Source organism: Leucopleurus acutus, assembly GCF_964270905.1.
Source record: "Leucopleurus acutus genome assembly, chromosome: 3".
NCBI lineage: Eukaryota > Metazoa > Chordata > Mammalia > Artiodactyla > Delphinidae > Leucopleurus > Leucopleurus acutus.
The window spans coordinates 87468790-87482001 of NC_139145.1; the positions used below are offsets into that span (position 1 = coordinate 87468790).

A 13212-nucleotide genomic window follows, 5' to 3' on the forward strand; every position below is an offset into this window, starting at 1 on the left:
TCATTAATGCCAACAAATAATAGCTTATACATAAGTGGAAAAAAATCCTTAATACTCAAAGAATCATAAAAACAATTCAACTATCACTGTCCCATTCATTAAGGTATTTCATTATTACTATTTAATAAAATATTCTTTAAAATCTCTCATGGTAACATTTTTGAGCAATTTCAAGGGCTGGTTTCAAGAGCATAAAATTCATAATTAAGTTTCTCTAAAAAAATTATGATAATCACATTATTTCTTTTTATTTTTAATATAAAGGATATTTAATGTTCAAAGTTAACTTAAAACATTAAATATTATGTATTTAAATTTAATGTAAATTGTAACAACTATTCTTAACTTTAAATTTTAAAATATATATTTCCTTAAAAAGGTTAAAATTTTAGTGAATTTTAGAGCACTCTACTTACGGAATTCAGAACAAAGAAAAATTAAGTGCTAAAGTTAGTGTTACAGGCATTTATCACAAATTATTCATCATTTATTACAATTATACCTCAATTAACTATATCAAAATATACATATAAACTAAATTGGAAACGTACATCAACAAATTGTATGATAAAGTGTCTCCTTTGTCCATCAGAAAATACAGAAAGGACATATTCACCAGGTTTCCCATGACTCTCTCGGACCAAGAAGTCTCCTTGTTGTTTTAACAGATCTTGCGCTTCTATTCTGGGAATTGCACCATGGTACCAATCCTGTTCTGCCAGAGGCTTCTCAATAATGGGGATCGTATCACAGAACTTGAGCAAATATTGAAAAAAAACTAAATTAGAGAAAATAGCAATTTTTTTCTGGTAAAGCTAACAGCAATTATAAATACTTCTTACCTATGTTCTTCCCTTTAATTAACCAATTAAAAGTTATATGATGAATCTGAAATTTTCATAATTTTTAAAGAAAATACGTCCTAGAGCACTGGTGCTGAAGCTTAGTACAAATTCATATCCTTAAATACTTGAAGGTTATTTGTTTTTTCTATCTATCATACATAGGTACACAAAACATCAACATTTAGAGTTGGCACTTATAGTCTTATTCACCATGTCATAAAATAAATCCATATATTTAAAATTTTTCAATCAGAGAATTATGATGAAAAGAGAGTATGATCAGAGAAATTTATCATAAAATAACTTCATTTTAAAAGTTGAGTTATATCTTTTTATGGAATTAACTCTTAATCACATGGGCTGTGGACTGTCCATGTCAAGGGTCCCAGGAGCACTAAGTCTTCATTTGATGCTGCTCTGTTGCTGTGCCTTCTCATTCTTATCCTTATTCCCCTGACTTCCTTAACCATTACCTCTGCCACATGGCTGGTCCTGATCCTGTACAGCAATGGCAGACAAAGCCTTAGGTGAAATAGCTTCATTGAAACCACCAATGTTCAATTACAAACATATGGCAAAAACAAGGGAGGAATATAAGTCATGAGCACAGCAGGAAAGCAAATTATCTGTTATTTTAGGAGGCCAAGTGCTAATAACAAATAGAGATAACTAAGAGCTAGTTATGTTTGGTTGAAAAGTTTCTAATTAATAATAGATGAAATCACACATTTTCTGATTGCAAAAAAGTAAAAAGTTTTTTGTTTGCTTATATTTATCACCCACAGAAACTAAATTGCCCCAGGCAGTAAGAGTACTTTATGGGTAAGGTATAATAATATGCACTAACCCTTAACGTTCTCAAAATATGCACAATGCCTCATGAGAAAGTCATAAATTGGAAAAATAAGAATTAATAAATGAAAGACAAATATTCACACATCAATCAGGTTTTTCAGGTTGATATTATGAACTCTACATAGGGACAAAATACGGTACCTTTCTGGTAAATGAGAACTAGTTTTGAAGAGAGCCTGCATTGTTTTGTACCACAGGAAGAGGCTTAAAACTTACTGGTCAAAGTTCCATTTTATATTATCCAAAACCCATCCGACTGATTTAAAAAAAGAACCTTGGGGGCTCCCCTGGTGGCGCAGTGGTTGAGAGTCCGCCTGCCGATGCTGGGGACATGGGTTCGTTCCCCAGTCCGGAAAGATCCCACATGCCGCGGAGCGGCTGGGCCCGTGAGTCATGGCCGCTGAGCCTGCGCGTCCGGAGCCTGTGCTCCGCAACGGGAGTAGGCCACCACAGTGAGAGGCCCGCATACCGCAAGAAACAAAAAAACAAAAACAAAAACAAAACAAACAAACAAAACAAAACAAAAAAAGAACCTTGGGCTTCCCTGGTGGCGCAGCGGTTGAGAGTCCGCCTGCCGATGAAGGGGACACGGGTTTGTACCCCGGTCCGGGAAGATCCCACATGCCGCGGAGCGGCTGGGCCCGTGAGTCATGGCCGCTGAGCCTGCGCGTCTGGAGCCCGTGCTCCGCAATGGGAGAGGCCACAACAGTGAAAGGCCCGCATACAGCACACACACAAAAAAAAAACCTTGAGAAATCCCAATCAGACTTTTTCAAAGAGTCCACAGTTTTGTTTCTACTTCTACCACTATGATATTCTTTCATTATTTAATTGCATACATGATATGACTGTACATGGAAATCGTTTATAAGCTAAATAAGCCTTTTTCTTTTAGTACTAGTTATGATAAATACTATATTTCAAAGAAATTTTAAATTGTATTCCCAAAAATGGGATTAAAAAGTAAATTCTATAAAGAACTAGTCACAACTATTAGATTAAAAAAGTATTATTTTTAAAAAATGCATAATCCATACAAAATTAACTTTTTGTGTATACTGATACTAATAGTTTATAATTCTTAAAGTAGGTGGTCAAAATGATTAAATATTTCCTCAAAATTTTGTCACAGTGCATTTCAATACAGAAAATACTAAAAATTTTACTGTTATACAAATATTTCCAAGTCTCACCAATGGCAAAGTGTTTTATTGCTTTTTTCCAGAGGAAAAAAAAATCAATAAAATAAGAAATTCAATGTCACCTCTTGGCAAAAAACTTTTTTACTATTATCTCTCAAAAACGGTCTACATAATAGAAAAGCATCACAAACAAGGATATCACATGCTTGATTTCTTGTCCTAATCAACCTATCCTCCCAAATTTTGATTTATTTAGAATTGTGAGAAGGAAGAGCCTGGAGAATTCATTAAGTCAGAAGGGCATTTGAAATACAAAAGGTGAACTAACACTGAGAAATTCATTTAAGGATTTGAAGGTGAGGAATACATTTTGGGGGAAAAAAAAATTTATGTTTGTTTCTTTGTTTAAAAAAGAGGAGTAAATAGGAAGGAACTTACATTGCTATTTCATAGGGATTACATGTCAGTCCTCTGGGTTTATTAGTTTCTTTTGGGTAGGAAGGGAAACTTATAGAGATCTTCTGTTCCTGGCTCCTAGACAATACTGTTACGAAATGTAAGGTGAACTCACTATGAGTGTGTGTGTGTGTACATGTGTGACAGGCATACACAGGGAAAGGCTGTACTTATCCCCTGCCTGGTTCTATCAGGTCTTTCAGGGACTTCCCTGGAAACATTGGAAGGAACGTTTTAATTACTATGATTTCAATTATATTCCAATACAATTTTGCAAACTTGACAGTGATAGAATGCTGGATGTACCAGCAACAAAATCCCAGCATCCCAAAAGCCTTCATAATTACATCAAAAATGAAATGAAGCTTTTTACTTCAAATATCACAGCTTTCTAAGCCTAAGTGGGGAAAGATTTTTCCTTGTCATTAAGTTATCTAAAATTTTTGCCAAAAATATGGGGAAGGGGAAGTCTCCTTTTTAAAATGTATAGTAATTCAATACAGTTAACAAGTTATACTTAATAAGACAAGCTTTTCTGATTGACTAGGCTAACTGTTTAGTTAGTTATTTTCCCTGGGCCTTATTCTTAAAGAATATTCCAGCAAAAACATACTGAGCTTAGTGAAATAAAAAGATTGGTTTAAATGAAGATGCAGTGAGGAGTCAGCACAAGAAAATGAAAATATTTTTTTCTTGACTTAAGAATAAGAGGCTATTTTTGTTCTTAGCCTAGTTCAGGCTAATTCCCAAGAATTCAATGAAGATTTGTATGCTTTTATCTCAAACATTTGAGCACAAGATGAGATCCTTTTTGAGAGGCAAAGACAAAAGTGTTTAAAAACAAAAATCAAAGTCTGAATCTTATTCAAATTAAGCACCCAAATACGAAACCATTAAAAAAAAAAAACTAAAATATAACAGCATAGAAAATATACAAGTAAACCTCTCAATGAGCTTCAACAAGCAAAATAAAACTTCAACACTAACATAAAAGTTTTTATGAATTTTTAATAACCTTAAAAGTGAATTTAATTCTTTAATATTCTTATATAAATTTAGTTATTAGTTTAATAATCTAAGTAATGAATTATTTCAGATCTAGTATAATAATATTCTATGGGGACTACAAGTAACTCACAGGATTTTAAACATTTCTCAAAAATTCCATAATGACCCCTTTAATTTTAAAGCTATATATCACTGGGAAATTTTATGGGGAGATTAAGAATCAAATGTCATATAATCAAAAGTAAGAGAAGCACCAAACACTTGCAAAGGGTGAGACATATCGGCCTACTGAAAAGGAATCTGCCTGATGGTACTAAAAGCTACTTTCACTGAAAGGGTAATGTAACCATAGGTAAGAAAAATGTATTTTATACCAATTAGAGTTTGATAGTTGAACAAATGCATAACATAAAATGAAAACATGAATAATAATGCTCTTCCTGCCACTTTTTTGCAAATTTCTAAACAGTTATGTTTTGAATGCACTGAATGAGTTAATTATTAAAATAATGGAAAACAAAGACTATGTGGGATATTTGATCTTCATGATTGTTTGCCTTCAGGCTAGACAAACAGGATGTAAAACAATGGTTCCATCATTATCAGGCACTAAGGCCTATCTGTAAATTGACAAATTCTATTTTTTTTTAGCAATAAAGTAGAACTGATCACTGTTTTCATACACTGATAGCTTAGTTATTTTTATTATGAATATACTTTACCTAATGTTCACTTTCCACTATGAAGCAACAAAATTCTTATGTGCAAATTTCTTAATTAACAATTTTTTGTACTTTTTGAAAATTTGAGTTTGTTCAGTCTTTAGCTAATAATATAACTATGGTCTATCATAATAACTAGGCAGAATTACATGCTGAAAAAATTCACATTCTTATACAATTCTTCCCAAAACTTTATTTAAAAAGATAAACACCTAGGCCAAACTCAAATATTACCTTATTTCCACTGCTTTCTATTTCCCTGATTGCCTATTTTTTTTTAATAACATCTTTATTGGAGTAGAATTGCTTTACAATGGTGTGTTAGTTTCTGCTTTATAACAAAGTGAATCAGCTATACATATACATATATCCCCATATCTCCTCCCTCTTGCATCTCCCTGCCACCCTCCCTTTCCCACCCCTCTAGGTGGTCACAAAGCACGGAGCTGATCTCCCTGTGCTATGTGGCTGCTTCCCACTAGCTATCTATTTTACATTTCAAAGTATATATAAGCCCATGACACTCGCTCACTTTGTCCCAGCTTACTGTTCCCCCTACCCAGTCCACAAGGCCATTCTTTACGTCTGCATCTTTATTCCTGTCCTCCCTCTAGGTTCTTCAGAAACATTTTTTTCTTTCAGATTCCATATATATGTGTTAGCATACGGTATTTGTTTTCTTCTTCCTGACTTACTTCACTCTGTATGACAGACTCTAGGTCCATCCACCTCACTACAAATAACTCAATTTCGTTTCTTTTATAGCTGAGTAATATTCCATTGTATATATGTGCCACATCTTCTTTAACCATTCATCTGTCGATGGAAACTTAAGTTGCTTCCATGTCCTGGCTATTGTAAATAGAGCTGCAATGAACATTGCGGTACATGACTCTTTTTGAATTATGGTTTTCTCAGGGTATATGCCCAGTAATGGGATTACTGGGTCAGATGGTAGTTCTATTTTTACTATTTTAAGGAACCTCGATATGGTTCTGCATAGTGGGTGTATCAATTTACATTCCCACCAACAGTGAAAGAGGGTTCCCTTTTCTCCACACCCTTTCCAGCATTCATTGTTTGTACATTTTTCGATGATGGCCATTCTGACTGGTGTGAGGTGATACCTCATTGTAGTTGATTTGCATTTCTCTAAGGATTAAAGATATTGAGAATTCTTTCATGTCTTTGTTGGCAATCTATATATCTTCTTTGGAGAAATGTCTATTTAGGTCTTCTGCCCATTTTTGGATTGGGTTGTTTGTTTTTTTGATATTGAGCCGCATGAGCTGCTTATAAATTTTGGAGATAATCCTTTGTCAGTTGCTTCATTTGCAAATATTTTCTGCCATTCTAAGGGTTGTCTTTTTCATCTTGTTTGTGGTTTCCTTTGCTGTGCAAAACCTTTTAAGTTTCATTAGGTCTCACTTGTTTATTTTTGTTTTTATCTCCATTTCTCTAGGAGGTGGGTCAAAAAGGATCTTAATGTGATTTATGTCATAGAGTGTTCTGCCTATGTTTTCCTCTAAGAGTTTGACAGTTTCTGGCCTTCTATTTAGGTCTTTAATCCATTTTGAGTTTATTTTTGCGTATGGTGTTAGGGAGTGTTCTAATTTCATTCTTTTACATGTAGCTGTCCAGTTTTCCCAGCACCACTTATTGAAGAGGCTGTCTTTTCTCCACTGTATATTCTTGCCTCCTTTATCAAAGATAAGGTGACCATATGTGCATGGGTTTATCTCTGGGCTTACTATCCTGTTCCAATGATCTATATTTCTGTTTTTGTGCCAGTACCATACTGTCTTGATAACTGCAGCTTTGTAATATAGTCTGAAGTCAGGGAGCCTGATTCCTCCAGCTCCATTTTTCTTTCTCAAGATTGCTTTGGCTATTCAGGGTCTTTTGTGTTTCCATACAAATTGGGCAATTTTTTGTTCTAGTTCTGTGAAAAATGCCATTGGTACTTTGATAGGGATTGCATTGAATCCGTAGATTGCTTTGCATAGTATAGTCATTTTCACAATGTTTATTCTTCCAATCCAAGAACATGGTATATCTCTCCATCTGTTTTTATCATCTTTAATTTCTTTCATCAGTGTCTTATAATTTTCTGCATACAGGTCTTTTGTCTCTTTAGGTAGGTTTATTCCTAGGGTTTTTATTCTTTTTGTTGCAATGGTGAATAGGAGTGTTTCCTTAATTTCTCTTTCAGATTTTTCATCATTATTGTATAGGAATGCAAGAGATTTCTGTGCATTAATTTTGTATCCTGCTACTTTACCAAATTCATTGATTAGCTCTAGTAGTTTTCTGGTTGCATCTTTAGGATTCTCTATGTATAGTATCATGTCATCAGCAAACAGTGATAGCTTTACTTCTTTTCTGATGTGGATACCTTTTATTTCTCTTTCTTCTCTGATTACTGTTGCTAAAACGTCCAAAAGTCTGTTGAATACTGGGGCTGATAGTGGGCAACCTTGTCTTCCTCCTGATATTAGTGGCAATGGTTTCACTTTTTCACCATTGAGTACGATGACGGCTGTGTGTTTGTCATATACGGCCTTTATTATGTTGAAGTAAGTTCCCTCTATGCCTACTTTCTGGAGAGTTTTTATCATAAATGGCTGTTGAATTTTGTCGAAGGCTTTCTCTGCATCTATTAAGATGATCATATGTTTTTTCTCCTTCAATTTGTTAATATGGTGTATCACAATGATTGATTTGCGTATATCGAAGAATCCTTGCATTCCTGGGATAAACCCCACTTGATCATGGTGTATGATCCTTTTACTGTGCTGTTGGATTCTGTTTGCTAGTATTTTGTTGAGGATTTTTGCATCTATGTTCAACAGTGATATTGGCCTGTAGTTTTCTTTCTTTGTGACACCTTTGTCTGGTTTTGGTATCACGGTGATGGTGACCTCATAGAATGAGTTTGGGAGTGTTCCTCCCTCCGCTATATTTTGGAAGAGTTTGAGAAGGATAGGTGTTAGCTCTTCTCTAAATGTTTGATAGAATTTGCCTGTGAAGCCATCTGGTCCTGGGCTTTTGTTTATTAGAAGATTTTTAAGCACAGTCTCAATTTCAGTGCTTGTGATTGGTCTGTTTATATTTTCTTTTTCTTCCTGGTTCTGTCTTGGAAGGCTGTGTTCTTCTAATAATGTGTCCATTTCTTCCAGGTTGTCCATTTTATTGGCATATAGTTGCTTGTAGTAATCTCCCATGATCCTTTGTATTTCTGCAGTGTCAGTTGTTACTTCTCCTTTTTCATTTCTAATTCTACTGATTTGAGTCTTTTCCTTTTTTTCTTTATGAGTCTGGCTAATGGATTATCAATTTTGTTCATCTTCTCAAATGACCAGCTTTTAGTTTTATTGAGCTTTGCTATTGTTTCCTTCATTTCCTTTTCATTTATTTCTGACCTGATCTTTATGATTTCTTTCCTTCTGCTAACTTTGGGGTTTTTTTGTTCCTCTTTCTCTAATTGCTTTAAGTGTAAGGTTAGGTTGTTTATTGGAGATGTTTCTTGTTTCTTGAGGTAGGGCTGTATTGCTATAAACTTCCCTCTTAGAACTGCTTTTGCTGTATCCCATAGGTTTTGGGTCGTCATGTTTTCACTGTCATTTGTTTCTAGGTATTTTTTGATTTCCTCTTTGGTTTCTTCAGTGATCTCTTGGTTATTAAGTAGTATATTGTTTAGCCTCCATGTGTTTGTATGTTTTACAGATTTTTTCCTGTAATCAATATCTAGTCTGATAGCGTTGTGGTCGGAAAAGATACTTCATATGATTACAATTTTCTCAAATTTACCAAGGCTTGATTTGTGACCCAAGATATGATCTATCCTGGAGAAAGTTCCATGAGCACTTGAGAAGAAAGTGTATTCTGTTGTTTTTGGATGGAATGTCCTATAAATGTCAATTAAGTCCATCTTGTTTAATGTGTCATTTAAAGCGTGTGTTTCCTTATTTATTTTCATTTTAGATAATCTGTCCATTGGTGAAAGTGGGGTGTTAAAGTGCTCTACTATGATTGTGTTACTGTTGATTTCCCCTTTTATGGCTGTTAGCATTTGCCTTATGTATTGAGGTGCTCCTATGTTGGGTGCATAAATATTTACAATTGTTATATCTTCTTCTTGGATTGATCGCTTGATTATTATGTAGTGTCTTTCTTTGTCTCTTCTAATAGTCTTTATTTTAAAATCTATTTTGTCTGATATGACAATCACTACTCCAGCTTTCTTTTGATTTCCATTTGCATAGAATATCTTCTTCCAGCTCCTCACTTTCAGTCTGTACGTGTCACTAGGTCTAAAGTGGGTCTCCTGTAGACAGCATATATACAGGTCTTGTTTTTGTATCCATTCAGCCAGTCTATGCCTTTTGGTTGGAGCACTTAATCCATTTACATTTCAGGTAATTATTGATATGTATGTTCCTATTAGTATTTTTTAATTGTTTTGGGTTTGTTATTGTAGGTCTTTTCCTTCTCTTGTGTTTCCTGCCTAGAGAAGTTCCTTTAGCATTTGTTGTAAAGTTGGTTTGGTGGTGCTGAACTCTCTCAGCTTTTGCTTGTCTATAAAGGTTTTAATTTCCCCGTCAAATCTGAATGAGATCCTTGCTGGCTAGAGCAATCTTGGTTTAGGTTCTTCTGTTTCATCACTTTAAATATGTCCTGCCAGTCCCTTCTGGCTTGCAGAGTTTCTGCTGAAAGATCAGCTGTTAACCTTATGGGGATTCCTTTGTATGTTGTTGTTTTTCCCTTGCTGCTTTTAATATTTTTTCTTTGTATTTAATTTCTGATAGTTTGATTAATATGTGTCTTGGTGTGTTTCTCCTTGGATTTATCCTGTATGGGACTCTCTCTGCTTCCTGGACTTGATTAACTATTTCCTTTCCCATATTAGGGAAGTTTTCAACTATAATCTCTTCAAATATTTTCTCAATCCCTTTCTTTTCCTATTCTTTTTCTGGGACCCCTATAATTCAAATGTTGGTGGGTTTAATGTTGTCCCAGAGGTCTCTGAGACTGTCCTCAATTCTTTTCATTCTTTTTTCTTTATTCTGCTCTGCAGTAGTTATTTCCACTATTTTATCTCCCAGGTCACTTAACCGTTGATTGATCCCTTCTAGAGAATTTTTAATTTCATTTATTGTGTTGTTCATCATTGTTTGCTCTTTAGTTCTTATAGGTCCTTGTTGAACGTTTCTTGTATTTTCTCCATTCTATTTCCAAGATTTTGGATCATCTTTACTATCATTACTCTGAATTCTTTTTAGGTAGACTGCCTATTTCCTCTTCATTTGTTTCGTCTGGTGGGTTTTTACCTTGCTCCTTCATCTGTCGTGTGTTTCTCTGTCTTCTCATTTTGCTTAACTTACTGTGTTTGGGATCTCCTTTTTGCAGGCTGTAGGTTTGTACTTCCTGTTGTTTTTGCTGTTGGCCCTGAGGTGCGCCGTGTGTTCTCCCAGGGAAGTTGTCCCTGGATCACAGGATCCTGGCAGTGGCGGGCTGCACAACCTCCCAACAGGGGAGGTGTGGATAGTGACCTGTGCTTGCACACAGGCTTCTTGGTGGCTGCAGCAGCAGCCTTAGCATTTCATGCCCATCTCTGGGGTCCACACTGATAGCCACGGCTCGAGCCAGTCTCTGGAGCTCGTTTATGCTGTGCTCTGAATCCCCTCTCCTGGAGCACCCAGAAACAATGGTCTCTTGCCTCTTCGGCAGCTCCAGACTTTTTCCCGGACTCCCTCCCAGCTAGTTGTGGTGAACTAGCCCCCTTCAGGCTGTGTTCACGCAGTCAACCCCAGTCCTCTCCCTGGGATCCGAGCTTCAGCTCCCAGCAACCCCCGGCCCCGGCGGGTGAGCAGACAAGCCTCTTGGGCTGGTGAGTGCTGGTCGGCACCGATCCTCTGTGCAGGAATCTCTCCCCTTTGCCCTCCACACCCCTGTTGCTGGTTCTCCTCCGTGGCTCTGAAGCTTCCCCCCTCCACCCCCCAGAGTCTCTGCCAATGAAGGGGCTTCCTAGTGTGTGGAAACTTTTCCTCCTTCACAGCTCCCTCCCATTGGTGCAGGTCCCATCCATATTCTTTTGTCTTTGTTTCTTCTTTTTTCTTTTGCCCTACCCAGGTACCTAGGGTCTTTCTTGCCTTTTGGGACATCTGAGGTCTTCTGCTAGCGTTCAGTAGGTATTCTGTAGGAGTTGTTCCACATGTAGATGTATTTCTGATGTATTCGTGGAGAGGAAGGTGATCTCCGCATCTTACTCTTTCGCCATCTTGAAGGTCTCCCCCCCCCACTCCCGATTGCCTTTTTATGCACCTTCTCGGATCTCTAACAAGAGACACTATCTCTAGCAAAATATATTTTCTTAAAAGTCATTCATTTTTGGTCTCACACTTCTGCTTCCTCCACTACCTTCTGATTTCCCCTCACTTTGCTCTTTTTTTCCCCTGCTTTAGTTCCCTTACTCATCTTCTCTTTATTAGTAATCATTCTTTTTTCTTTACCTTTTTTATCCATTTACTTTTTCCAATTGTGCTTGTGACTTTGATTCATTCTCCCTCATCCCATCATATCACTGCAATTTTTTCTACAGCTTTATTTTTTCTGTATCAAATATCCTTACCTTAATTTCATGCAATATTACATATAAAATGTGCCACAGTATCAACAATAACATTTTAGTCCATTAACTATTCAGTGCCAATGTTATACTACACATCTCAACTAAAACTATTACCAGATCATTCTAATGAGTCAGTGTGAAATCATAGCTCAGTAAATTTAAACATTTATCATCAAGTTGGGATTGCGTATATGGAATATAGCATCATTCTGACATGATGTGGGTTATTTGTTTTAAGCATTTGAGCAAACACATAAAAGTACAGATTTACTCTCTATATAATGAAATTAAAGAAAATAAATCCTGATAAGCTCTTCTTGAAAAATTATGTATGATAATACTAGTGATTCAAAACTTGCAACTCTGAGAATAATATTTAGTTTTCCTAAACATGGCTAACTATATTGGAGAATTCAGTGTATTTATGTCAGTGATATGATGCAAGAAATTTAATTTTTATTTTCTGTTGTTTCTCATTTTTCTACATCTGAGTGTCTGGGCTAAATAAATAAATAAATAAATACTAAGACCTTCAGAATAAAGGAAGACAACCAAGGTTTAAAATACATAATATTTAAGCTGAACTTAACAACACGCCTTGTCAAAAGAAGTACAAGGTTGTTCTGCTAGACACAAAGGAAAACACTAAAAAAAATAAGCAATTTATTATGTTATGAATGAAAATAACTATATTGCCCTATGCCAATGGTGGAAGCCAAGTGTTACAATACCAACATGATAACTGATATACAACTTAAACAGAGCTAAATGATAGTTTGCTCATTTTCTAAATAGAAGCAAATAAACAAATCTTATTTACTATATTATTATATATAATGGATGCACATCTTTATTTTTCAGTATTTTTATTTTCTAAATTCAAATGCAAAGTAATTCAAAAATTAAAATAAACTATATGTCAACAGAATCCAGAAAAATATTAATTTTAAAGAGACAAAAGAATAGTAATTCTTCTGACATCTAAAGAACAATTATCTGGAGCAAAATGTGCTTTATTCTGGTTTTAAAGAACATTTTTCAAAGAGTGCTACTATTATAAGGGTGTTCTGTACTCCACAGATCAGTGAACAACTAGTACTCACAAGGGGCTGTAAGATGGAACAAACTGTTTGCTCAGCCACTTATAACAAAAATTCTGCAGTAAAGCAATGGCTCTGGAGAAAGGGCAGTATTCTTGACATGACTAGAACAGATCTCATCAAATATATTGTGGTTTGAAAGATTTTCAATGGAAATGGACCCTCTTGATTGCCAGTAGGCTTTCAGATTATACTATGAATCCTGTCTAACACCTCTGTCCTTGACTTCAGAAGCAGTCTAGGAGACATAGTCCTCAATGCAAATTTATAACCTCCTGAAGCATGGAAAGATGCTGGCTGTGGAGCAGACCTCAATACGTGGAGGTACTATGTATAGGTTATTTAACTCTTTTAGTACAGTGGAAAAAAAAGAAAACATGCTTGGAGCTGACATCAGATACTGTATTCAGTTAAAGCCAGATTCATCTAAAGCTAATTATCTAACATTCTTCC

General features: G+C 35.5%; 1 protein-coding gene across 3 annotated transcripts in view; it reads right to left on the reverse strand.

Annotated features, from left to right (window-relative positions):
• FER (FER tyrosine kinase) overlaps positions 1-13212 on the reverse strand; it is a 470748-nt gene that overhangs the window by 239346 nt on the left and 218190 nt on the right. For all 3 annotated transcript variants that reach the window (XM_082836311.1, XM_082836310.1, XM_082836312.1), the window contains one exon: positions 552-755. In XM_082836311.1, coding sequence (XP_082692437.1) covers positions 552-755 — 204 coding nt within the window. The remainder of the gene's footprint in view (positions 1-551; positions 756-13212) is intronic.